Source organism: Balaenoptera borealis, assembly GCF_965194805.1.
Source record: "Balaenoptera borealis genome assembly, chromosome: 9".
In the NCBI taxonomy this organism is placed as follows: Eukaryota; Metazoa; Chordata; class Mammalia; order Artiodactyla; family Balaenopteridae; genus Balaenoptera; species Balaenoptera borealis.
This window is the reverse complement of record NC_138873.1, coordinates 61,878,006-61,905,807: the sequence shown is the minus strand read 5'-3', so window position 1 is coordinate 61,905,807 and position 27,802 is coordinate 61,878,006. Positions and strand designations below refer to the sequence as shown.

Genomic DNA, 27,802 nt, shown 5'->3' with positions numbered 1-27,802 from the left:
TTTGGTGTTTTATCTCAAAAGTTATTGACATGCCAGAAGTCATCTAAATTTTCTCCTGTTATCTCCTAGGAGTTTTATAGTTGCATTCTACATTTAGGTCTGTGATCCATTTTCACTTAATTTTTATGAAGAGTGTAAAGTCTATGTCCAGATTCCTTTTTTTTGCATGTGAATGTCTAGTTGTTCCAGTACTATTTGTTGAAAAGACTATATTTGCTCCATTGTATTACATTTTGTTCCTTTGTGGAAGATTAGCTGACTATACTTACATCGGTTTACTTCTGGGATCTCTATTCTGTTTCATTGATCTGTTTGTCTATTCTTTCACCAATACCACACTGTCTTGATTACTGTGGCTTTGTAATAAGTCTTAAATTCAGGTAGTGTCAGTCCTTCAAATTTGTTCTTCTCCTTCAATACCATGTTGACTATTCTGGGTCTTTTGACTCGCCATATAAACTTCAGAAACAGCTTATTGATACCCACAAGGTTACTTGCTGGGATTTTGATTGGGATTGCATTGCATCTATAGATCAAGTTGGGAAGAATTGACATCTTGATGATATTGAGTGTTCCTATCCATGAATATGGACTATCTCTCCCTTTATTTAGTTCTTCTTTGATTTCATTCATTAGAGTTTGTAGTTTTCCTCACGTAGATCTTATACATATTTTGTTAGATTTATACCTAAGTATTTCATTTGGGGGCTCGCTAATGAAAATGATATTGTGTTTTCAATTTCAAGTTCCACTTGTTCATTGCTGGTATAATCTTAATTTTAATTAACTTAAATTTAAATAGCTTCATCTGTCTGGTGGCTATCCTTTTAGTCAGCACAAGCCGTCTCTACAAAGTACAATCATGATTTCTTCCTTTTTAGGAATTATTCCCTTTTTAGGAATAAATGTAAATGTTACTACTGTACCAAAATGTAGTGCTGCACCAAACCATTTACATTGACTTACTCATTTAACATTTATGGAATATACCAGGCACTATGTACCAGTTGTCATCCTAAATGCTAAAGAGCATTTAGGAGCTCACTGAAGAGCTCAGACTACTGAGAGATGTAGTGAGTAAAAATTACAGTATAATTTTGCTTGCTGCTAGAGACATCTGAATAGAGAATTGTGGGGACACAGCATATGAAACAATTGCAGGAATTTTAAAAGTTTCATTGAAGAGTTTTATTTAAGCTGGGACATAATGGAAGAATAAGTTAAAAAATAAATGTGGGTAGAGGAGAGTGAAGAAGACGACATGCATTCCAGAAAAGACATGAAGTCCTGAAAAGGCTTGGTGTATCTAGGACACAGTGTGCTACTCCACATGTGGTATGCAGCCGCAGAGGATGCTGCTGGAAAGTAGACTCCATGCTGATCGTGAGTCTTACATGATCAGTAAGAAGTCTGGATATCAAGTAGTCACATAGTACATTATACTTCTCCTATTGTTATAAATTTCATACTTTATATTAAATGGCTTTTTAAAAATCTGCTTCCTTAGATTTTCAAGTTGTTTATGGCAAGATCACGTCTGCCTTATCCACCACTGTACTCCATGGCATCTGATAATCAATAAGTATTTGCTACATGAATGAATGTTTCTGCTTGTCCTGAAACTTGATGCCCTTTGGGACCACATCACCTCCTCTATTCCAAGTTACCTCTTTAACGTCCGGTGTTCCACCTCTCAGTTTGCAACCACATTGCCCAACAGTTTGCCTGTTTGGTGGCAGTACTTAGTGACAGGTTTTATTACTGTTTTCTGCATTTTACATAAAGCTGGGAACTTTACTAGACAAGAACATTTGTGGCACTGGCTTTGAGTGACCCAGAATGAGATACTGAGATGGGAAAGTAACTGAAATAACTCCCCTTCACCAACTCTATAGGGCATATAGTTAAAAGGAATTATATATGTATAGTATATACATTTTTTATAAATGAAGAGTAGGTATAAAAGTTAAACGGATCAAGAAAGGTACTCCAGAGTAACTATCTACTTTTTACTGATTTCAATGTAGGGGAAAGCAAAACAAACGTGCTCCTTGTTTCTTCCATTCCATCCAGAGCCATTTAGCCATCCATATACATTTACTACCTTATGTTTATATTTCTTCATTATTTGATGGAGCTAATCCTCCCAGTAAGAGAAATCGGAAAGGCTCTAGATTACATGAAAGCAGTTCCCAACATTTATGGTACCCAAATTATTCATATTTGTGCAAAAAAAAAAAAAAAAGTAATTATCCAACAGGTTCAAAGCTTTGAGCCCAAGTAAAAATAAGCATGATTCCCTATACAAACGGGATTGCCCTTCGTTAACAGCTAGAGAAGAGGGGATACTAACTGCAGGCCCGGGCACATCTCCTCCCCGCCCCCACTCCCCCCCCCCCCGCCCCCGTCCCAAAAATAAACCAAAGGGAGGGCAGAAAACAAAAAGAAGAGTAGTTAATTTGATTATCACTGCTCCAAAACATTAGGGATAATGCAAACAAAGACCGAAAGTAACACTTTATTAACTTGGCTTTCCTGCAACCCATCCGCGGCCGAGGAGACACCTCGCAGCCTAGCTCTCAGAAGTCCCTGCCGGGCTCCCATAGCCGAGGACAAACCTCCCGCGCGGGGTGGGCGGGGCTGCGGCTCTTCGGGCCCCGCCCACGCCTGCGCCGGCCGCACGCGTTTCCTAGCTGCGTCGGGGAGGAGTCTCTTGTCCCTTTGCGCGGCCCGTTCCGCCTCGGCTCCCGTGGCTTTTCGGCTGACGTGTCTGCTGTTGGTCGGCTGCTTGGCGAGTAGGGCCGAGATGGCGGACGCTTGGGAAGAGATTAGGCGGTTGGCGGCTGACTTCCAGCGGGCGCAGTTCGCAGAGGCCACGCAGAGGTGCCTGACCCTCCCTCTCCATTATGGAGTCCAAAATAGCCCCTGGGCGGCCACGCCAAGACCTGAGGCCGCAAACCCCAGGCCTTGGACCCCGGACCTCCCCCAGCCGCTGTCAGCGTTCCCGCCCCCTCCCACGCTCCCAGTGCCTAGATTGCGGCTGCCAGTATAATTCTCGGCGGGGGGAGACCGAGAACATCCCCCCACCCTTTAAGCCCCAGCCAGGTGCAGGCGCGGCCTCCCCCCCACGACAGCTGGGGCTGGTGACTTGGAGCTGTCTTAAGAACGTCCCTCTGACCCTTACTTAACCGTCAGCAAGTCATTGTCTGTTATACACTGCCTGACTTAGAGCTTGAAAGGAGACGCTAACCCCGAAATACAGTACTTTGCAAATACTATGTTGACTCCTTAAACATTTTGCCTTTTTATTCTCCAGAACAGGTGTGCTAGGCCAGAGCCAGGGTCTCATCTGTCATTTTTAGGGACTCCGGACACTGATATTTCCTACAAACCCACTAACCTTTGTGGGGGGGGGGGTGTCCTGAAAAGCACCCTAACTCTGCTTTTTACCATTACCGAGCACGTAAAAAGCTAGTAGAACCCTTTTTTATCTGTTGACTCTTCCTTGTCTTGTTCCCTGGGGCTGAAGACTTTAATCCCTTGATGCTGTGTTTTGTATCAGTGCGAGCAAAATAGGACGCTTAACGTGTTTTCCTGCAAAATAGGACGCTTAACGTGTTTTCCTGTCTCCTGCCTACTGATGGGTTTTATGAATGAGGCAATAATGCATTCAATAAAAGAAAATTTGGGGTTTTTTTTTAAACTGAAGCTAAAGTGAAAATTGAAATAAAAGTAGGGCAGTTTTTTCCCTTATGTAAATTACATGTCCTCATTTTTCAGATTTGAAGATTAGAAGCAGGCCTAGAAGAGAGAGCAAACTTGAAATCTGTAATAGAAAGATTTGTAACAATGAACTACATGATTTAAGTTCATGTAAACCTGTTTACTCCCTAGAACTTTTTAAATTTATTGAATTAGTATTATACTAATAAAAGATACAGATTTTGTAATATAGAACCTAATGACTACCCAAACCTTTTTAAAAGCCCATTTTCATACTTTTCTTAATCATATTATGCCCTGAATGTATCAAATGCATTTTTAAAACTTAACTTTTGTTTCCCTCAGGTTGTCAGAGCGGAATTGCATTGAGATTGTGAATAAATTGATTGCTCAGAAACAGCTAGAAGTAGTTCACACACTTGATGGGAAGGAATATATTACTCCAGCCCAAATTAGTAAAGAAATGAGAGATGAGCTACATGTTCGAGGTGGTAAGTAATTCCTTAGTTTTTTTCTTCTGGTTCTTTGGAAGGGGGGAAAAAACCCTTAAAACTATACATCATAAGTGATTTGGAGGTTATAAGACACCCTTTCAATTGTTAATATGGTAATCAGCCTTAATATTTTTAATAGGTTTAGGTAAACATGATCGTATAATTTAAATGAAGTCAAATATTGTCACTTTAAAAATAGCATTTTTTATTATTTTGGGTTATGTGTTCTGTATGTGAATTAATCAGCTGTTTCTTTTCACAGTTGATGAATTTATTGGGTGACTCAGGGGTGGATACTTAGTTATCAGGTGATAATTATGAAGAGGGAATAGAGATTTTAAATTATAGAGTGTTGAAAATCAAGGTTGTACTACCATGCTCTTTTTTAAACTTTAAGTATTTTCAAATTAGGAAACAATTTAATGTGCTACATCTGTTTGTAGGAAATGCTATTACAAGCATACAAAAAGTTTTTGTTTCCTTTGTCTTTTTGAAATTTGAACCAATTACTGAGCAAATTTGAACACTATTTGATTAGATTAGATGCATCTGTGAAAACAACTCATTAGATGTCATTACATACACCCTTGGTGTTTGTTTTTTATCTTCCTGCATAGTCCTAATAAAATATTAGCTATAATTTGGAATACTTAACAGATATTCTTTAGCTAATAAGTGGGAACCTACCAGTTTCAAATAATTGAAAAAAGTTTACCTGAATTTAGTTGTCTGTATCTCTTTGGTCACAGTAGATAAAATTGCAAAGGGAGGTAAATAACCTCTGTATATCTGGCCAACCCGTGTATCAGCTGATTCTCTAATTGGCCTGATATGACAAATGGAACTTTGAAAATAAACTATTGTCTGTACCTTAAGTCATGAAAATTTATTCAGCTAATGGTTTGCATTTGAAGACATTAATTACTGCAGCCCTGTGTCCTTTGTAGAAGGAGGACCTTGACGGTCCAAAACATAAATCTTTGGAATTTACAGTTTTTGGCTGGTATGTACTTAACACATAATGTAAAATAAATGAATGTCTTTTCTTTAAAGGTCGAGTAAACATTGTTGATCTGCAACAGGTAAGTTTCAACTTTATAATAGTTTTTACTTTGATTCCTCAAGTGTTTTTTATATCATTAATTTTTTCAATGCCCTAAGTATTCACTTGGTACTGGTATCGTGTTTTGTGTTTGTGAAGAAATAATTACATAACCCTCACTGACATATTGAATCAGTTTAATAAGTTCTTCTTTCTCAGTTGACTTGCTTATTCTTTATTCTTTACGAAATAAACTCATAATTGTCACTTCATGTAATTACAAAATTTATGTAATTTTGGGAGAAAAATCACCAGTTTCATGTTTATTTGTTTTTAATATGTGGAAGTAAAAGAAATATAGAAGATATTTTTAGAAAATACAGGTGTACATGTCATCAGTAAGGTACACTACGGTATATACAAGAAACTGGCAAATTTTGTGTGAAATGGTACAACTTCTTTTTTTTTAATTTTTATTTTATACTGGAGTATAGTTGATTTATAGTTCTTTTTCAGATTCTTTTCCTGTATAGGTTATTACAGAATATTGAGTACCATTCCCTGTGCTATGCAGTAGGTCCTTGTTGATTATCTATGTATAGTAATGTGTATATGTTAATCCCAAACTCCTAATTTATCCCTCCTCCTGACCTTTCCCCTTTGGTAACCATAAGTTTGTTTTCAAAGGCTCTGAGTCTGTTTCTGTTTTGTAAATAACTTCATTTGTATCATTTTTTTTTTTAGATTCCTCATATAAGTGATATCATACGATAATTGACTTTCTCTGTCTGACATACTCCACTTAATGTGATAATCTCTAGGTCCGTCCATGTTGCTGCAGATGGCATTATTTCATTCTTTTTTATGGCTGAGTACTATTCCATTGTACATATGTAGCACATCTTTATCCATTCCTCTGTTGATGGACATTTAGGTTGCTTCCAACCTAATTGGAAGCAATTTACCTATTGTAAATAGTGCTGCAATGAACATTGCCGTGCATGTATCTTTTTGAAGTATAGTATTCTCCGGATGTATGCCTAGGAGTGGGATTGCTGGATCATATGGCAACTCTATTTTTAGTTTTTTAAGGAACCTCCGTACGGTTCTCCATAGTGGTTGTACCAATATACATTCCCACCAACAGTGTAGGAGGGTTCCCTTTTCTCCGTAGCCTCTCCAGCATATATTGTTTGTAGACTTCTTGATGATGGCCATTCTGACCAGTGTTAGGTGATACCTGATTGTAGTTTTGATTTGCATTCTCTAATAATTAGTGATGTTGAGCATATTTTCATGTTGTTTTGGCCATCTGTATGTTGATGGAGAAATGTCTGTTTAGATCTTGTGTGCATTTTTTGATTGGATTGTTTTTTTGATATTGAGTTACATGAGCTGTTTGTATATTTTGGAGATTAATCCCTTGTCACCCACTTCATTTGCAAATATTTTCTCCCAGTCTGTGGATTGCCTTTTCGTTTTGTTTATGGTTTCCTTTGCTGTGCAAAACTTTTAAGTTTAGTTAGGTGCCATATGTTTATTTTTGCTTTTATTTTCATTACTCTAGGAGGTGGATCCATAAAGATATTGCTGGGAGGGAGACACAAGAGGGAGGGGATATGGGGATATATGTATATATATAGCTGATTCACTTTGTTATACAGCAGAAACTAACACAACATTGTAAAGCAATTATACTCCAATAAAGATGTTAAAAAAAAATATTGCTGCGATTTATGTCAGAGTGTTCTGCCTATGTTTTCCTCTAAGAGTTTTATAGTATCCAGTCTTACATTGAGGTCTTTAATCCATTTTGTGTTTATTTTTGTGTATGATGTTAGAGAGTGTTCTAATTTCATTCTTTTACATGTAGCTGTCCAGTTTTCCCAGCACCACTTACTGAAGAGACAGTCTTTTCTCCATTGTATATTCTTGCCTCCTTTGTCATAAATGAATTGACCATAAGTATGTGGGTTTATTTCTCGGCTTTCTGTCCTATTCCGTTGATCTATATTTGTTTTTGTGCCAGTGCCATACTGTTTTTTTTTTTTTCCAATCAGTCATCAATTTTATACACATCACTGTACACATGTCAATCCCAATCGCCCAATTCAGCACACCACCATTCCCACCCCACCGCAGTTTTCCCCCCTTGGTGTCCATACGTTTCTTCTCTACATCTGTGTCTCAACTTCTGCCCTGCAAACCGGTTCATCTGTACCGTTTTTCTAGGTTCCAAATACATGCGTTAATATACGACATTTGTTTTTCTCTTTCTGACTTACTTCACTCTGTATGACAGTGTCTAGATCCATCCACGTCTCAACAGATGACTCATTTTCGTTCCTTTTTATGGCTGAGTAATATTCCATTGTATATATGTACAACAACTTCTTTAACCATTCGTCTGTCGATGGGCATTTAGGTTGCTTCCATGACCTGGCTATTGTAAATAGTGCTGCAATGAACATTGAGGTGCATGTGTCTTTTTGAATTACGATTTTCTCTGGGTATATGCCCAGAAGTGGGATTGCTGGGTCATATGGTAATTCTATTTTTAGTTTTTTAAGGAACCTCCATATTGTTCTCCATAGTGGCTGTATCAATTTACATTCCCACCAACAGTGCAAGAGGGTTCCCTTTTCTCCACACCCTCTCCAGCATTTGTTGTTTGTAGATTTGCTGATGATGCCCATTCTAACTGGTGTGAGGTGATACCTCATATTACTTTTGATTTGCATTTCTCTAATAATTAGTGATGTTGAGCATCTTTTCATGTGCTTCTTGGCCATCTGTATGTCTTCTTTGGAGAAATGTCTATTTAGATCTTCTGCCCGTTTTTGGATTGGGTTGTTTGTTTCTTTAATATTGAGCTGAATGAGCTGTTTATATATTTTGGAGATTAATCCTTTGTCCGTTGATTCATTTGCAAATATTTTCTCCCATTCTGAGGGTTGTCTTTTGGTCTTGTTTATGGTTTCCTTTGCTGTGCAAAAGCTTTTAAGTTTCATTAGGTCCCATTTGTTTATTTGTGTTCTTATTTCCATTACTCTAGGAGGTGGATCAAAAAAGATTTTGCTGAGATTGATGTCAAAGAGTGTTCTTCCTATGTTTTCCTCTAAGAGTTTTACAGTGTCCGATCTTACATTTAGGTCTCAAATCCATTTTGAGTTTATTTTTGTGTATGGTGTTAGAGAGTATTCTAATTTCATTCTTTTACATGTAGCTGTCCAGTTTTCCCAGCACCACTTACTGAAGAGACTGTCTTTTCTCCATTGTATATCTTTGCCTCCTTTGTCATAGATTAGTTGACCATAGGTGTGTGGGTTTATCTCTGGGCTTTCGGTCTTGTTCCATTGATCTATGTTTCTGTTTTTGTGCCAGTACCATATTCTCTTGATTACTGTAGCTTTGTAGTATATAGTCTTTAGTCAGGGAGTCTGATTCCTCCAGCTCCGTTTTTTTCCCTCAAGACTGCTTTGGCTATTCGGGGTCTTTTGTGTCTCCATACAAATTTTAAGATGATTTGTTCTAGTTCCATAAAAAATGCCATTGGTAATTTGATAGGGATTGCATTGAATCTGTAGATTGCTTTGGGTAGTATAGTCATTTTCACAATGTTGATTCTTCCAATCCAAGAACATGGTATATCTCTCCATCTGTTTGTATCATCTTTAATTTCTTTCATCAGTGTCTTATAGTTTTCTGCATACAGGTCTTTTGTCTCCCTAGGTAGGTTTATTCCTAGGTATTTTATTTTTTGTCGCAATGGTAAATGGGAGTGTTTCCATAATTTCTCTTTCAGATTTTTCGTCATTAGTGTATGGGAATGCAAGAGATTTCTGTGCATTAATCTTGTATCCTGCAACTTTACCAGATTCATTGATTAGGTCTAGTAGTTTTCTGGTGGCATTTTTAGGATTCTCTATGTATAGTATCATGTCATCTGCAAACAGTGACAGTTTTACTTCTTCTTTTCCAATTTGTATTCCTTTTATTTCTTTTTCTTCTCTGATTGCCATGACTAGGACTTCCAAAACTATGTTGAATAATAGTGGTGAGAGTGGACATCCTTGTCTTGTTCCTGATCTTAGAGGAAATGCTTTCGGTTTTTCACTGTTGAGAATGATGTTTGCTGTGGGTTTGTCATATATGGCCTTTATTATGTTGAGGTAAGTTCCCTCTATGCCCACTTTCTGGAGAGTTTTTATCATAAATGCGTGTTGAATTTTGTCAAAAGCTTTTTCTGCATTTATTGAGATGATCATATGGTTTTTATTCTTCAATTTGTTAATATGGTGTATCACATTGATTGATTTGCGTATATTGAAGAATCCTTGCATCCCTGGGATAAATCCCACTTGATCATGATGTATGATCCTTTTAATGTGTTGTTGGATTCTGTTTGCTAGTATTTTGTTTAGGATTTTTGCATCTGTATTCATCATTGATATTGGTCTGTAATTTTCTTTTTTTGTAGTATCTTTGTCTGGTTTTGGTATCAGGGTGATGGTAGCCTCATAGAATGAGTTTGGGAGTGTTCCTTCCTCTGCAATTTTTTGGAAGAGTTTGAGAAGGATGCGTGTTAGCTCTTCTCTAAATGTTTGATAGAATTCACCAGTGAAGCCATCTGGTCCTGGGCTTTTGTTTGTTGGAAGATTTTTAATCACAGTTTCAATTTCATTACTTGTGATTGGTCTGTTCATATTTTCTGTTTCTTCCTGGTTCAGTCTTGGAAGGTTATACCTTTCTAAGAATTTGTCCATTTCTTCCAGGTTGTCCATTTTATTGGCATAGAGTTGCTTGTAGTAGTCTCTTAGGATGCTTTGTATTTCTGCGGTGTCTGTTGTAACTTCTTTTTTATTTCTGATTTTATTGATTTGAGTCCTCTCCCTCTTTTTCTTGATGAGTCTGGCTAATGGCTTATCAATTTTGTTTATCTTCTCAGAGAACCAGCTTTTAGTTTTATTGATCTTTGCTATTATTTTCTTTGTTTCTATTTCATTTATTTCCGCTCTGATCTTTATGATTTCTTTCCTTCTGCTAACTTTGGGTTTTGTTTGTTCTTCTATCTCTAGTTCCTTTAGGTGTAAGGTTGGATTGTTTACTTGAGATTTTTCTTGTTTCTTGAGGTAGGCTTGTATAACTATAAACTTCCCTCTTAGTACTGCTTTTGCTGCATCCCATAGGTTTTGGATCGTCGTGTTTTCATTGTCATTTGTCTCTAGGTATTTTTTGATTTCCTCTTTGATTTCTTCAGTGATCTCTTGGTTATTTAGTAACGTATTGTTTAGCCTCCAAGTGTTTGTGGTTTTTACGTTTTTATCCCCGTAATTCATTTCTAATCTCATAGCGTTGTGGTCAGAAAAGATGCTTGATATGATTTCAATTTTCTTAAATTTACTGAGGCTTGATTTGTGACCCAAGATGTGATCTATCCTGGAGAATGTTCCGTGTGCACTTGAGAAGAAAGTGTAATCTTCTGTTTTTGGGTGGAATGTCCTATAAATATCAATTAAATCTATCTGGTCTATTGTGTCATTTAAAGCTTCTGTTTCCTTATTAATTTTCTGTCTGGATGACCTGTCCATTGGTGTAAGTGAGGTGTTAAAGTCCCCCACTATTATTGTGTTACTGTCGATTTCCTGTTTTATAGCTGTTAGCAGTTGCCTTATGTATTGAGGTGCTCCTATGTTGGGTGCATATATATTTATAATTGTTATATCTTCTTCTTGGATTGATCCCTTGATCATTATGTAGTGTCCTTCCTTGTTTCTTTTAACATTCTTTATTTTAAATTCTATTTTATCTGATATGAGTATAGCTACTCCAGCTTTCTTTTGATTTCCATTTGCATGGAATATCTTTTTCCATCCCCTCACTTTCAGTCTGTATGTGTCCCTAGGTCTGAAGTGGGTCTCTTGTAGACAGCATATATATGGGTCTTGTTTTTGTATCCATTCAGCAAGCCTGTGTCTTTTGGTTGGAGCATTTAATCCATTCACGTTTATGGTAATTATCGATATGTATGTTCCTATGACCATTTTCTTAATTGTTTTGGGTTTGTTTTTGTAGGTTCTTTTCTTCTCTTGTGTTTCCCACTTAGAGAATTTCCTTGAGCATTTGTTGTAGAGCTTGGTGGTGCTGAATTCTATTAGCTTTTGCTTGTCTGTAAAGCTTTTGATTTCTCCATCAAATCTAAATGAGATCCTTGCCGGGTAGAGTAATCTTGGTTGTAGGTTCTTCCCTTTCATCACTTTAAGTATATCATGCCACTCCTTTCTGGCTTGTAGAGTTTCTGATGAGAAATCAGCTGTTAATCTTATGGGAGTTCCCTTGTATGTTATTTGTCATTTTTCCCTTGCTGCTTTCAATAATTTTTCTTTGTCTTTCATTTTTGCCACTTTGATTACTATGTGTCTCGGCGTGTTTCTTCTTGGGTTTATCCTGTATGGGACTCTCTGCGCTTCCTGGACTTGGGTGGCTATTTCCTTTCCCATGTTAGGGAAGTTTTCGACTATAATCTCTTCAGATATTTTCTCGGGTCCTTTCTCTCTCTCTTCTCCTTCTGGAACCCCTATAATGCGAATGTTGTTGCATTTAATGTTGTCCCAGAGGTCTCTTAGGCTGTCTTCATTTCTTTTCATTCTTTTTTCTTTAGTCTGTTCCCACAGCAGTGAATTCCACCATTCTGTCTTCCAGGTCACTTATCCGTTCTTCTGCCTCAGTTATTCTGCTATTGATTCCTTCTAGTGTAGTTTTCATTTCAGTTATTGTATTGTTCATCTCTGTTTGTTTGTTCTTTAATTCTTCTAGGTCTTTGTTAAACATTTCTTGTATCTTCTCGATCTTTGCCTCCATTCTTATTCCAAGGTCCTGGATCATCTTCACTATCATTATTCTGAATTCTTTTTCTGGAAGGTTGCCTATCTCCACTTCATTTAGTTGTTTTTCTGCGGTTTTATCTTGTTCCTTCATCTGGTATATAGCCCTCTGCCTTTTCATCTTGTCTGTCTTTCTGTGAATGTGGTTTTTGTTCCACAGGCTGCAGGATTGTAGTTTTTCTTGCTTCTGCTGTCTGCCCTCTGGTGGTTGAGGCTATCTAAGAGGCTTGATGGGAGGCTCTGTTGGTGGGTAGAGCTGACTGTTGCTGTGGTGGTCAGAGCTCAGTAAAACTTTAATCCACTTGACTGTTGATGGGTGGGGCTGGGTTCCCTCCCTGTTGGTTGTTTTGCCTGAGGCAACCCAACACTGGAGCCTACCTGGGCTCTGTGGTGGGGCTAATGACAGACTCTGGGAGGGCTCACGCCAAGGAGTACTTCCCAGAACTTCTGCTGCCATTGTCCTTGTCCCCACGGTGAAACAGAGCCACCCCTGCCTCTGCAGGAGACCTTCCAACACTAGCAGGTAGGTCTGGTTCAGTCTCCCCTGGGGTCACTCGTCCATCCCCTGGGTCCCAATGCACTATTTTGTGTGTGCCCTCCAAGAGTGGGGTCTCTGTTTCCCCCAGTCCTGTCGAAGTCCTGCAATCAATTCCCACTAGGCTTCAAAGTCTGATTCTCTGAATTCCTCCTCCCGTTGCTGGACCCCCAGGTTGGGAAGCCTGACATGGGTTCAGAACCTTCACTCCAGTGGGTGGACTTCTGTGGTATAAGTGTTCGCCAGTCTGTGAGTCAGCCACCCACCAGTTACGGGATTTGATTTTACTCTGATTGCGCCCTTCCTGTCATCTCATTGTGGCTTCTCCTTTGTCTTTGGATGTGGGGTATCTTTTTTGGTGAGTTTCAGTGTCTTCCTGTCGATGATTGTCCAGCAGCTAGTTGTGATTCTGGTGGTCTCGCAAGAGGGAGTGAGAGCACATCCTTCTACTCCGCCATCTTGGTTCCTCTCTCGCCATACTGTTTTGATGACTGTAACCTGTAGTGTAGTCTGAAGTCAGGGAGCCTGATTCCTCCAGCTCTGTTTTTCTTTCTCTGGATTGCTTTGGCTGTTTGGAGTCTTTTGTATTTCCATACAAATTGTAAAACTTTTTGTTCTAGTTTTGTGAAAAATGCCATTGGTAATTTGATAGGAATTGCATTGAATTTGTAGATTGCCTTGGGTAGTATAGTCATTTTGATGATACTGATTCTTCCAATCCAAGAGCATGATATATATTTCCATCTGTTTGCATCATCTTTGATTTCTTTCATCAGTATCTTACAGTTTTCAGAGTACGGGTCTTTTGCCTCTTTAAGTGGGTTTATTTCTAGGTATTTTATTCTTTTTGATGCAGTGGTAAATGGGATTGTATCCTTAATTTTTCGTTCTGATCTTTCGTTGTCAGTGTATAGAAAAACAAGAGATTTCTGTATGTTAATTTTGTATCCTGCGACTTTACCAATTTCCTTGATGAGTTTTACTTATCTGGTAGCATCTTTAGGATTTTCTGTGTATAGTGTCATGTCATCCGTGAACAGTGACAGTTTTACTTCCTTTCCAATTTGGATTCCTTTTATTTCTTTTTTTTCTCTGGTTGCCATGGCTAGGACTTCCAAAACTATGTTGAATAAAAGTGGTGAGATTGGACATCCTTATCTTGTTTCTGATCTCAGAGGAAATGCTTTCAGCTTTTCCCCATTGAGTATGATGCTAGCTGTAGGTTTGTCATATATATGGCCTTTATTATGTTGAGGTGTGTTCCCTCGATGCCCAACCTTCTGGAGAGTTTTTATCATAAATGGGTGTTGAATTTTTTCAGAAACTTTTTCTGCATCTATTGAGATTATCATATGGTTTTTGTTCTTCAGTTTTGTGATGTGGTGTATCACACTGATTGATTTGCGCATATTTAAAAATTCTTGCATCCCTGGGATAAATCCCACTTGATTGTGGTGTATGATCCTTCTAATGTGTTGTTGGATTTGTTTGCTAGTATTTTGTTGAGGACTTTTGTGTCTGTTCATCAATGATATTGGCCTGTAATTTTCTTTTTTTGTGATATCTTTGTCTGGTTTTGGTATCAGGGTGAAGGTGGCCTCACAGAATGAGTTTGGGAGTGTTCCTTCCTCTGCAGTTTTTTGGAAGAGTTTCAAAAGGATAGGTGTTGACTCTTCTCTAAATGTTTGATAGAATTTGCCTGTGAAGCCATCTGGTCCTGAACTTCTGCTTGTTGGAAGTTTTTTAATCACAGTCTCAACTTCAGTACTTGTGATTGGTCTGTTCATATTTTCTGTTTCTTCCTGGTTCAGTCTTGAAAGATTGTACCTTTCCAAAAATTTGTCCATTTCTTCTATGTTGTCCATTTTATTGACATATAGTTGCTTGTAGTAGTCTCTCACGATCCTTCGTATTTCTGTGATGTCTGTTGTAACTTCTCCTTTTTCATTTCTAATTTTATTGATTTGAGCCTTCTCCCTTTTTTTCTTGATGAGTCTAGCTAAAGGCTTATCAATTTTGTTTATCTTTTCAAAGAACCAGGTTTTAGTTTCATTGTTCTTTGCTATTGTTTTCTTCGTCTCTATTTCATTTATTTCTGCTTTGATCTTTATGATTTCTTTCCTTCTACTATAGGTTTTGTTTGTCCTTTTTCTGGTTGCTTTAGGTTTAAGGTTAGGTTGTTTATTTGAAATTTTTCTTGTTTCCTGAGGTAAGAATGTATTGCTATAAACTTCCCTCTTAGAACTGCCCTTGCAGTGTCCCATAGGTTTTGGATTGTTGTGTTTTCATTTTCATTTGTCTCTAGGTATTGTTTGATTTCCTCTTTGATTTCTTCAGTGATCCATTGGTTGTTTAGTAACATATTGTTTAGCCTCTATGTGTTTTTGTTTACTATAGGTTTTTTCCTGTAATTGATTTCTAATCTCATAGCATTGTGGTTGGAAAAGATGCGTGATATGATTTCGGTTTTCTTCAATTTACTGAGGCTTGATTTGTGGCCCACGATGTGATCTATCCTGGAGAATGTTCCATGTGCACTTGAGAAGAAAGTGTAATCTGCTGCTTTTGGGTGGCATGTCCTATAGATATCAATTAAGTCCATCGGCTCTAATGTGTCATTTAAGGCCTGTGTTTCCTTATTGATTTTCTGTCTGGATAATCTGTCCATTTATGTAAGTGGGGTGTTAAAGTCCCCCACTTTCATTGTGTTACTGTTGATTTCTCCTTTTATGTCTGTTAGCATTTGCCTTTTATGTTGAGGTGCTCTTGTGTTGTGTGCATATATATTTATAATTGTTGTATTTTCTTTTTAGATTAATCCTGTGATCATTATGTAGTGTCCTTCTGTGTCTCTTATAACAGTCTTTATTTTAAAGTCTCTTTTGTCTCATATGAGTATTGCTACTCCAGCTCTCTTTTGATTTCCATTTGCATGGCATACCTTTTTCCATCCCCTCACTTTCAGTCTCTATGTGTCCGTAGCTCTGAAGTGGGTCTCTTGTAGACAGCATATATATGGGTCTTGTTTTTGTACTCATTCAACCAATCTTTTGGTTGGATCATTTAATCCATTCACATTTAAGGTAATTATTGATATGTATGTTCTTATTGCCGTTTTGTTAATTGTTTTGGATTTGTTTTTGTAGGTCTTTTTTCGTCCCTTCCTCTTTTGTTCTCTTGTGATTTGATGACTATCTTTAGTGTTGTATTTGGATTGCTTTCTCTTTTTTGAGTGTGTATCGTAGATTTTTGGTTTGCTGTTACCATGAGGTTTTGATACAGCAGTGTTTATATATACCAGATTGTTTTAAGTTGCTGGTGTTTTAATTTCAAATGCATTTCCAATGTCCTGCATTTGTACTCTCTTTTTCTCAAGATTGCTGGTTTTGATATCATATTTGTGTGTGGATGATTTCCTACCTTTACTGTATGTTTGCCTTTGCTGGTGAGCTTTTCCATTCTTAGTTTTCTTGTTTCTAGTTCTGGATTTCTCTTTCCACCTAGAGAAGTTCCTTTAGCATTGGTTGCAAAGCTGGTCTGGTGAATTTGCTTAGCTTTTGCTTGTCTGTAAAGCTTGATTTCTCCATCGAATCTGAATGAGAGCCTTGCTGGGTAGAGTATTCCTGCTTGTAGGATTTTTCCCTTTCATCACTTTAAATATATTGTGGTACTCCCTTCTGTCTTGCATAGTTTCTGCTGAAAAATCAGCTGATATCCTTATGGGGATTCCTTTGTATGTTATTTGTTTCTTTTCCTTTGTTTCTTTTAATATTTTTTCTTTGTCTTTGATTTTTGTCAGTTTGATAAGTATGTGTCTTGGTTTGTTCCTCCTTGGGTTTATCCTGTAAGGAACTCTGTGCTTCCTGGTCTTGAGTGAGTGTTTCCTTTCTCGTGTTAGGGAAGTTTTCGGCTGTTACCGCTTCAAATATTTTCTCATGCCCTTTCTCTCTCTCCTCCTTCTGGGACCCCTATAATGTGAATGTTGGCACATTTAACGTTGTCCCAGAGGTGTCTTAGGTTGTCGTCATTTCTTTTCATTCTTTTTTCTTTATTCTGTTCCACGGCAGTGTTTTCCACCAATCTGTCTTCCAGCTCACTTATGTGTTCTTCTGCCTCATTTATTCTGCTGTTGATTCCTTCTAGTGTATTCTTCATCACAGTTATTGTATTGTTCATCTCTGTTTGTTCTTTAAATCTTCTAGCTCTTGTTTAACATTTCTTGTATCTTCTCAGTCTGTGCCTTCATTCTTTTTCCAAGATCTTGGATCATCTTTGCTATCATTATTCTGAACTCGTTTTCAGGCAGATTGCCCATTTCCACTTCACTTAGTTGTCCTTCTGGGGCTTTATCTTATTCCTTTATTTGGAACATATTTTTCTGCCATGTCATTTTATTTAACTTTCTGTGTTTGAGGTTTCCATTGCACAGGCTTCAGGATTGTAGTTCTCCTTGCTTCTGGTGTTTGCCTCCTGGTGGGTGAGGTTGGTTCACGGGCTTGTGCAGTCTTCCTGGTGGGAGGGACTGGGTCCTGCCCCCTGGTGGGTGGAGCTGGGTCCTGCCCCTCTGCTGGACAGGGCCATGTCAAGGGGTGTGTCTAGAGGTGTTTGTGGGCTCAGGACAACGTTAGTTAGCCTTTCTGTTGATGGATGGGGTGTGGTCCCACCCTGTTGGTTGGTTGGCCTGAGGTGTCCCAACACTGGAGCCTGCAGGCTGTTGGGTGGGGCCAGATCTTGGTGCCAAAATGGCAACCTGCAAAGAACTCACGCGGAGGAGTATTCCCTGGGGCCTCTGCCACCAGTGTCCTTGCCCCCGCAGTGGGCCACAGCAGACCCCCACCTTCCTAGGAGACCCTCCAGGACCCTCAGGTAGGTCTGGCCCAGGCTACTGTGGAATCACTGCTTTGCTCTGGGTCCCAGTGCATATGAAACCTTGTGTGTGCCTTCCAAGTGTGGAGTCTCTATTTCCTCTAGTCCTGTGGAGCTCCTGCACGCAAGCCCACTGGCCTTCAAAGCCAAATGCTCTGGGGGCTCTTCCTCCCGATGCCAGACCCCTAGGCTGGGGAGCCTGACGTGGTGATCAGAACTCTCACTTCTGTGGGAGAAACTCTGTAACAGAGGATCCAGTTTGTGGATTATCCACCTGGCGGGTACGGGGTTTGATTATATTGAGAAAGCGCCCCTCCTGTCATCTCCTTGTGGCTCCTTCTTTGTCTTTGGATGTGGAATATCCTTTTTGATAGGTTCCAGTCTTTTTTGTTGATAGTCGTTCAGCAGTTAGTTGTGATTTTGGTGTTTTCTTGAGAGGAGGTGAGCTCACGTCCTTCAACTCCACCACCTTGTTTCCCTGCCTTCCAAAAATGAGCAGAACTGATGTCGTTAGGTTAGAGGACCTTGGTCCTTGTCTTCTTTGGAGAAAGAATTCCACTGTAAAGCAGGCACAGAATTTATCGGAAGCACAGTATGTGCAAAGAGAAGAAAGAAGCAATTTATTTAGAGCAAAGCAGAAATACATGCCCAGAGAAGAGTGTGGACGTTCTCCCTGATGAGGAGCACACCAGAGAGGTGATTTAAATCACTTATATGGAGGCAGTTTTTCTGGGCCTTTGTTTTCCTTTGGTCAGTCATCTCGCTTCGTTTCCCACCTCTGACCAGACCCAGGGCCCTTCCTGATATGCGTGTGCATCTTTTTGCCAAGGTGGATTCCAGCACAGAGGCCTATGGAAGATTGACAGCACCTTTTATGGGGTAGCGCCCCTTCCTTTTTGACCCCCAAGGAGTCTTTCTGCACATGTGCAGTCAGGGAGGTTTCCTTGACCTCAGGAGTGATAGATGCAGTCATCTATTTACTTCAGCAGAGCTCAGCTCCTGCCATTAACTTTGTCCTTGAAGTGTCTAGGGCATACAAACCTCCAATTACTCTGCCTGACAAACTCTAGCTGTTCAGCCCAGGGGCCTGTCTACCTTCTACCTCAAATGCCCCCGAGAGACGTGAACCCCAAGAAATCTTTATTGGGAGGATGAACAGCAACAGTCTTTCCTCTATAGATTCTTCAGGCCGGCAAGGGGCTCATAGACCCTACCTAGTTGGGGTCATGGAACCCTCACCAGGTCTCAGTAAGGGGCCCCAGGGTGACTTCTGTTATTATTCTGGCAAGATCCGTTTCAAGGAATGGCTGGAATCTCTGGATCACCGTCATATTGTCTGGGAAACTGTTGCATCCTAGAGAGAACAAACTGAACAAGTAGGTTAAAAGAAAGCAAGGGCCAAAGATCAGTAAAAGAATTATTGTAACCAGAGGCCCAAGCAGTAGTAAGAACCAGGTTACGTTTGGTAACAGTTTTGATACTGGTCCAGATAGAGTCAGTGCTTGGCTTATCCTGTTCAAAGAATAGAACCATTTGGCCTGGTCATATATTTTTGATGTCCTTTTCTATTAACCCAGTGTGATTGTTGTAGGTGTTACAGCCCCAGTTAGAAGCAGTTGGAGGATTGACAACCTGCACATTAATAGACAAAACAGATCTCATTTTTTTTTCCCAGGAGAATAAGCCTGAGACCCAATATGGACCTGGTGCTTCGGGGAGACTTGTAGCCAGGTAGCCAGTTGTCTAGTTTTATCTAAGTAGGTTTTAACCTTTGATGTGGTATTAACACATAAATAACGGGAGCTATTGGTCACTACACATGCCCCTTCTTTCTGTTAATGTATGATCTAAAGCAATTTTATTATTTAAAAATGTAGTAGTTACAAAAGGAGACCTTGAAAATGTAAGGTTGTAGCTACCAGCTGTCAGCTGGTATTGTCCTGAGAACGGCTGGTGGCGTCAAGTCATAAGCTCATAAAACTTAAGTTCTCAGCAATACAAGGTCTTTTCTGAAATCACGCCCGTAGTGTCAGCTAGTATTACCTTGCATGGCTGAACCACAGCTCCTTCATTTTGACTTTTAATTGTAATTTTTCCCTTAATAGCCAAAGCAGATGTCACTGTTAATGATTTTAGTGTTTTTCTAGGTATGAGAAGAGGCAAGAATTTGGGATCAAAAAAATCCTTACCTGAAAATATCTAACTATCTGAAGGCCTGTTCTGTCACTTTTCCCCAGAGCACAGAGTACCTCATTTCTGATTTCCATCCCGAACTCTTTTCATGGGATGTTGAAGGTCAGCAGCTGAAGCAGCTCATGATTTAATCCTTGTAGAGGTAGATGGCGAGTGCCAGTTTCCAGTTGGCAGGGCCCTTTATAATCATAAATTTGAACATGGTTTGGGCGGCATTTTATGACCATTTTGTCCCATGGCACTAGGAATGTTCATTCCCAGGTCTGGTGAAGATTTTGCTGACAGGTCACTCACTGTGCTATTTATTACTGGACTAGGCCTTGTTATCAGTAGCCAAAAGTCTCTGGACCACTTGTCTTACTAGTCTCTTACGATCCAGGAAAATATTCCATCTTGTTGCTTCCTCCCATATCTAGAGTTACACTGTTAACAGTCATTGATTTCGTATGAGACTATATATCATCATTTTATCAGAGATCAGTCACACATTTGGTAATGTAAGAAATAACAATTCTGTAAAACAGGCAATAAAAAATAATATAGCTAGCAGTATTAGTAAGGTCAGAAGTAAGGGTTTAAGTCAAGAACTTACATTAGGTGCAGCCTAGTATATCCTCAAGTTGTCTGTCTTAGTCTGTTTTGTACCACTTATCTTTAAGGGAAATTATATACATTGGCATTGTCCATAAGACATTCAGCTTAATTTCCTAATGTTACTAGGCTGGTTATCCTTAATATAGTCTAATTGTTCCTTTAAACTTAAATGATCATAGCCTAGTGTTAATCTTCAGGTTGTAGATCATGGAGTATGTGATCTTTATCCAAAGGTTGATTATGAAGTTAGGCTTCAGAAAGAAACTTAGAATGTACCTTTAATAATTTAATTAAATTTTGTAACAATATAATGTTAACAGTGAGGAACTATCTGGGAAGTGAGTCTTAGTAGACACAGGCCTTAATTAACAAAACTAGAATTTAATCTTTAGTGAAACAATCCTTTTTCTAAAATTGCCCTCATTTCCACCAAACACAGCCAAGAACAATTTGTTTTCAAAATAAGTTTGGTCCATTGACCACATAGGCTCCTCCATACTGACTCTGGTGTAACTCCTCAGAAGGAGTCTCAGACTAAATTCCCAAAAGGCCTCTCAAGGCCAAGAAAGCCATGCCAAAGGCCAGCCATCAGATTTTGCTTAGGTGGATTTCTGTCTTCTAGAGGTCCCTAAAATATTTTGAGATTCCTGTACATGTCAGGAGGCAGTCTTTTTTATTTACCTGATAAGTCTGTTCATAACCCAAGGGTCTCCAATTTCTGGAGGGACCAGGCAAAGAGGAAAATGTTTTAATTTTGTCCTCAGGTGTAAATTACCAAATTGTTGTAAGCCATAAGTAGCTTGAGGAGAAGGGCTTTTCTGTATCTGAAAAACAAAGATTAGAAGTCGGTAATATGTCAAAGTCATAAAAATTAATCATATTTACCAGTTCATTTAATCCCATGTAATTAATTTTTGTTCTGAGTCCACTTTTTCCATTAGTTTTGTTGACCTTGCCTGATGATTGAGGATGATAGTTACAGTGATAATTTCAAGAAGTTTGTATTAAGGCTTGTATGATTTGTCCGTTGAAGTGGGTGCCTCGATCACTGGAGGTTGAAGAAAGTATACCCCAAGTGGAAAACACATTTTTTAACCATTTCCTTTTCATTGTGAGGGCATCAGCCCTGCAGCCAGGGAAGGCTTTAACCCATCAAGTAAAAATGGAGTTTGCCAGGGAGCTGGGAAAAGCCAGGTGGCCACCTTGGATTTCCCATAGCCCTGACTGTTTAATTTACAGCTATTGTTTACCCATTTTAAATTCCCTGATTTAGGAATAGACCATTGCCATGTTACAAGGACATCACGATGGCAGAGTCTGACAGTCAGGGGTTAATCTTTGTAGAAGCAGAGTGAGCTTTATCTACATGTGTCATGATCTTTACAGAGTCTGTCATTGTTACCTTTTATTTGACAATGTTCCTCCTGTAATTTAATCTGTCAAATAATCCCAGTTAGTGTAATATTTTTCTGAGATGCCTCAGGGGCCCTCTGAAGTGCCTTGAAGTTAACTGGAGGTCAGAAGAACTTTAATTAGAATTTGACACTTGGGAAGTTTGTTAAAAAATATCAAAAAGTTTTAAAACACTTAGTCAAATAGAATCATAGATCATTGTGAAATAATACTTACTTACTCAACCAAAGTAACAAAAGATTTCAAAAGCAAATACAAATCACCTAAAGGCAAAGAAGTTCACAGTCTGTTATCAAAAGCAGCATTCCAAGAAAACTTTGTTCTCTTAACAGAGAGAGAACTAAATCCAGTCTTCATATCTTCTATCACTGACAACATATATTCTACTTGCTTCACACATTGAAATGCTTCCCTTATCATTTTAGTAGCTTTAATTACGTATTATACTTGTTAATCCTTAAAAACCTTAACCTCTAGTGAAAACCAAGAAGAAAGCAATTGTGAACTGTTTGTCGTATTGGCATTTCCTGATTAGCAAACTTAATATATTCCATAACCTCTAAAAACATGCATTTTCCCAAAGCACAATTTCTTTTCTCAATGTAGTGCAAGGCATGTGTCTAATAAACCCAAACATCTTTAGTTTCCCTCTTGCGAGAAGACAAAAGTAGGTGAATTTAGATTTGTTCAGCGATCAATATTCCAGTATTTTATCTTAAAAATGATTTAGACGTTTGATGACTTTTTATCATTTGACTTGATTTAGCAAAACTAAAGTTTCAAGGTACCAAAAATCTGGAAAAACTAGAACATAATTATTCCCACAGTGTTTACTCAAAAGCTTTTATCCCATACGAAGTTAATTCTCTTGTTGACAAATGTTGTAACAGATACAGTGTGAACTTAATGACTTTCAGTAAACCTAGGTACAACAAAGGTATTATACTTAATACTGATGACTCTAAAGACATGTCTGTATTAATAAACTTAAACTAACTTTAATATCAGATACCAATTCAGTACTGAATATTTCCCAGATCATGTGAACCTGAAATTTGTTTAACTTAGTTTCTCTTGTGTATAGAATTGTTTGATTTGTAAGCACTTACTTTTCTTTCAGCCAATTAAATAGAGTTCATTTACGAATTAGCCTCAGCAATATTATCCACAGACAGAGACACATACTGAGATATACATAAATCCAGACAGACAGAGATCTCACAGTTTCTGCTTGAGGTTTAAAATGCCTCTTTGCTTTTTTTTCCCCTTGGCTTGAAGTTCTACTAATTAACCCAAGGCTGAAGTCTCAGGCAAAGTGGGCTGTGTTTGTCTCTCAAGGACATGAGAAGAGTTAACTTCAGGCTTTCTCCTAGGCATATTTTTGTTCTCTCAGGGTCAGAATTCTGAAAAAAAGTATTTTAACAAGCTAGCTTTCTCTAATTGCATATGCAGAAAGAACCAGTTTTGCAATTTCAAAAGGGTTTTATCTTAACCAGTTTTTTCTGGAGTCTAAAGAGTATTGTGGCCGCACAGTGTCAAAAAAAAAAAAAAACATCTTTTTCTGTATTCATAGTTTCATAGCTAGAATTCAGACCAAAGAGTGCTCAAATTGGCCCTAATGACAGAGGCAGACTGGCTGATACATTGTTGTCCCAGGGATACCTTCCATGGTGTTTATGACTAAAAGTGGACAGAAAGAACCAAAAAAAACTTAGTGCCCTGGGAGCGTTTCTGAGGGGTGCTTTTTTTGGTTTAGAAGGAGATCCTCCCATGTTGAATAACCTGCAGCCAAGAACAGTGCTCCTAGAAATGAAGTCCAGCATCCTGGAAACATTACTAGGAGGCACCTGGAGGAGATTCACAGTGTCCTCTGAATGTCTTTCGATCTTAATGCTGACGGGCTTTGGAGCATCCTCTACTCCCCCACTGATTTCTAACCAGACATCTCTGGTCAACTTTGGTTCCTTGCACAGGGTGCCCTCCCTTCTTACCTGGGGGGGACATTTGAACCAGTGCAGAGCGGTTGCCGGTTTTTCCTTAAGCTTTATAGACATCAGATCTCCCCTATGTCCTATAACAAGATTTCGTACTGGGATGTACTCCTCGGGATTGAGCATTTGTAAAATTTATGACATGATCTGCTGGGAATTGGCCAGCCCAGTAGGCTGTCCATAGCAGTGTAAGGGCTGCCAAAGCTTGAGGGGTGGGGGGGTCCGAGAGGTAAAAGGAGGAACTCTTGGAAGAATTGGAGTTGGGAAACATAATTATTTCCAAAGTCATATGCCCTGGTGTTTTTTGTAACAAAGATAAGACCTCAGGGAGCCTGTGTACTCAGCCTGACAAAGACAGCGTTGGCAGTTTAGAAATAAAAAGCAAAAGATCTTCTCCCAGGAGGGTGTGAAAATATGTAGTGAAAAACAGACCCTTATGTGCAAGAAAGTAGGAAAGAAAGGTGCAGGCCAAAGGAGAAAGTAAGGAAGATAGTGCAAGCAGAGGTCTCTAGCCCTAGTTGAGCAAGACCTGCCAGTTACCTTGGAAGCAATCCAAGTCATGGCACCAGATGATGTCGGCAGGTGAGAGGACCTTGGTCCTTGTCTTCTTGGGAGAAAGAATTCCACAAAGAGACATTGTAAAGCGGGCACAAGATTTATTGGAAGCACAGTATGTGCAAAGAGAACAAAGAACCAGTTTATTTAGAGCAAAGCAAAAATACACACCCAGAGAAGAGTGCAGGCATCCTCCCTAATGAGGAGCACACCAGAGATGTGATTTAAATCACTTATATGGAGGCAGTTTTTCCAGGTGTTTGTTTTTCTCTGGCCAGTCATCTTGCTTCGTTTCCAACCTCTGACCTGACCCAGGACGCTTCTCCATATGTGTGTGCATCTTTTTGCCAAGATGGATTCCAGCGCAGCAGCCTGTGGGACATTGACAGCACCTATTATGGGGTAGCGCCCCTCCCTTTTTGACCCCCGAGGAGTCTTTCTGCACATGTGCAGTCAGGGAGGTCTCCTTGACCTCAGGAGTGATAGATGTGGTCATCTTATCTCTTTATTCTGGCAGAGCTCAGCTCCTGCCATTAGCTTTGTCCTTGAAGTGTCTAGGGAACACAAAGCTCCAATTTACTCTGCCTGACAAACTCTAGCTGTTCAGCCCAGGGGCCGATCTACCTCCTTCCTCAGAACCACCAGCCAGGATCTGCCGAGAAGCCTTGTTCACGAAGCCGACAGCAAGTTTGGCTGACATCTTAGCAAGCCTGAGAACCACAGCAGGGGCTGAGATGCATGGGCCAGCTTGATCCCCTGAATTCTGGCCTGCAAAGCCTCTCCTGAGCGAGAGAACCAGGGCTGGGTTGATCCTTGGGCCAAGTGGCTGCCTGTGGGGCGGCAGTCTGGCGACTGCTCCGAGGCAGTGGGCCGTTTGGGTCACAGACTCACCACCTCACTGCGTGATCTCTGGCGGGTTGGGACTTGCCTGTTGTGCCCCACCAGACTCCCCGGGCTCCAGGAGGGGCTCTGAAGGAGAAAAGACCCCCTGAAATGGTGTAACTTCTTAATACGAACTTTCTTAGCAAGTGAAAATGTACTTGTTCAGAAGTGAAAGTAAATAAGCAACAAGCCTCTAATTTTTTATTTGAGAATTTTTATAATATTTCAAATCAATTTGAAATTCACCTAAGGGTAAATAAGTTTTTTTTACGTTCTAAATATGTAATTTCAAACTTAAACAGTATGAACTTATCACTAATAGAATTTGTACTTATTTTCCAGGCGATTAATGTGGATCTGACTCATATTGAAAACAGAATTGGTGACATTGTTAAATCAGAAAAACATGTTCAGCTAGTGTTGGGACAACTGATAGATGAGTAAGTACGATATTTAAGAACACTTTTTTGTTTTGTTTTTTTTTTGTAGGTAAATTTATACCTAAATTTAGAACAGTTGTGGCCATTTCAGCATTTTGTTTAGAACTCTTAGTGCTGATTTTCATTGTAAGGATCATTGTACTTAAAAAGTAAGTGCTTAATTGTGTGGAGTACTTGGAAATAATATAAACTTTTATTTTTTTCTATTGTTTTAAAGCGACACAAAACATAATTTTTATCATCTTTCCTGTATGAGTTTAACTCTGAAAGCAGAATTGTTCCAAAAATATTAATGAAAATGATTGCAGAATTTTAATTGTTGAAAACAATTTCAGCATTTATTATTTGATTAACCTTACATTTAGTTACATTGGTAAGAAAATAATTTTCAGAATATGAGTAATGAATGGTGTTTACCTAAACATACCATATTCATTACTTTTGGGGCATACCTTATTGCAACAGGAATTAAACATAATAGATAGAGGAAAATTATTATTCCTAATTGGGTTTTTCCTTTTTTTTTTTTTAAAACTATTAGGAACTATTTGGATCGGTTAGCAGAAGAGGTAAATGATAAATTACAGGAAAGTGGTCAGGTAACGATATCCGAACTGTGTAAAACCTATGATCTTCCTGGAAACTTTCTGACACAGGTATTTTTTTCTTAATACTCTTAATACTTTTTTTTTTTTTTACTTAATACTTTTTTCAGATAAATAAAAGAATTTTAATGGGAGGGAAGAAACTAGACCTTCTTACCATTAATTGATTTTTTGCAAGTGTTTGACTACTGATGTTCTAGCAATATATTTGGGGAATACTTAAACATTGATGGCTCTGATGAGATTGTTTAGAAGTGATTGTAATCTTCCTGAACCCAGAGACACCCTAAACTTAAGTAGACTTAAGTTCTAGGCCTGCTTTGATGCAGTAGCAGGTATACCATAAGCGTATAGGTTTATTTAATGTTCTGATAACAGCTGTACAGAAACTTTAACCATGGTATCATCAGTTCTGATTGCCTAGTTATATTTTAAGAAATAACTGATGAAGACTATAATTTAGAAGGGGTGCTACTGGCATCTTGTGTGGTAAAGGTCAAGGCTGATGCTAAACATCCTGCAGTGCACAGAACATCCCTTCCCAACAAAGAATTTTCTTGCCCAAAATGTAAGTAGTACCAACATCTTTTGATGTCACCTTTTTTCCTCCTCTAAACTGTCAGTGTGACAGGAAGAAGAACCAAGGAATCACTTATATTCTCTTAATTTTTGGTACTTGTGTCAATACTCAAATCAGATATCTTGATTTATAGTATAATAACAATGCTACCTGAAAATAGAGGCTAGTTCCCTGTTTGTTGTTTCTTTTTTCTTAAAGTGGTTTGACATTTTAGAATTATAGAAGTCCATTTGGTACAGTGGAAAGTGCATGGGCTTTGGAGTTAAACAGACCTTGATTTGAATTCTGTCTATGCCACTGCTTAGTTATTCAGTGTCAGGAAAATTATTTCATGTCTTTTGTGCTTCCAGTTACGTATCTGAAAATGGGAATAATTGTCTCTTTCATAGATCTCAATGAGGTTATATTCATGATATATCTACTGAAATGGCTGGCACAGTGGAAGTACTCAATAAATGATGGTTTTGTTTTGTATTTACTGCAACAAATAAGTGAAAAGCCAAATCTCTTTATACTTTAACTTACCAAACCATAATTGCATGAGATTAATTTATAATACAGCACATTTACTCACTCATTTTAGCTGAGTGATTTCTCCTAATTGCATCTAAAATACCATTTAGGGCATAGATCTGTTTTACAAAGCATTTCAGGAGCCTAAGCTCCTGAGCAAATGTATGTAAATCACAGAAGATAAAATCGGCAAATGTATGTAAATCACAGAAGATAAAATTGGCAAATATATGTAAATCACAGAAGGTAAAAAAAAAAATTTTTAGACACTTTTAACTAGAAGTATCAGAACAGAGTCAAATGATTTCTTATAAAATTGTGCTACTGATACATTTTAGAAATATATATAGTTTCTTAATATTTTTTCAGTTTTAATTTTTCTCAGTATCACAGGCAGTATTCTAAAAGCTCATTAAGAAGTTGTTTGGAAAGCATTTTTCTGTACCATAAAAGTACCAGCCAAGCTGACTTGAGTAGATTTAACTTGTCCTG

The 27,802-nt window shown here is 38.6% G+C and overlaps 1 protein-coding gene across 3 annotated transcripts in view; it reads left to right on the top strand.

Annotated features, from left to right (window-relative positions):
- Positions 1–2,698: 2,698 nt before the first annotated feature.
- Positions 2,699–27,802, top strand: part of UFL1 (UFM1 specific ligase 1) — a 60,437-nt gene continuing 35,333 nt past the window's right edge. For 2 of the 3 annotated variants that reach the window (XR_014248431.1, XM_082405221.1), the window contains exons 1-5: positions 2,700–2,883; positions 4,069–4,214; positions 5,271–5,299; positions 25,515–25,612; positions 26,154–26,268. Coding sequence is in view for 2 of the 3 variants with exons in the window: in XM_082405221.1 (XP_082261347.1) it covers positions 2,807–2,883; positions 4,069–4,214; positions 5,271–5,299; positions 25,515–25,612; positions 26,154–26,268 (465 nt within the window). In the remaining variant the exon portion in view is untranslated. Of the gene's footprint in view, positions 2,884–4,068; positions 4,215–5,270; positions 5,300–25,514; positions 25,613–26,153; positions 26,269–27,802 lie in introns of all 3 variants that reach the window. The other variant, XM_082405222.1, reaches the window with a different exon arrangement.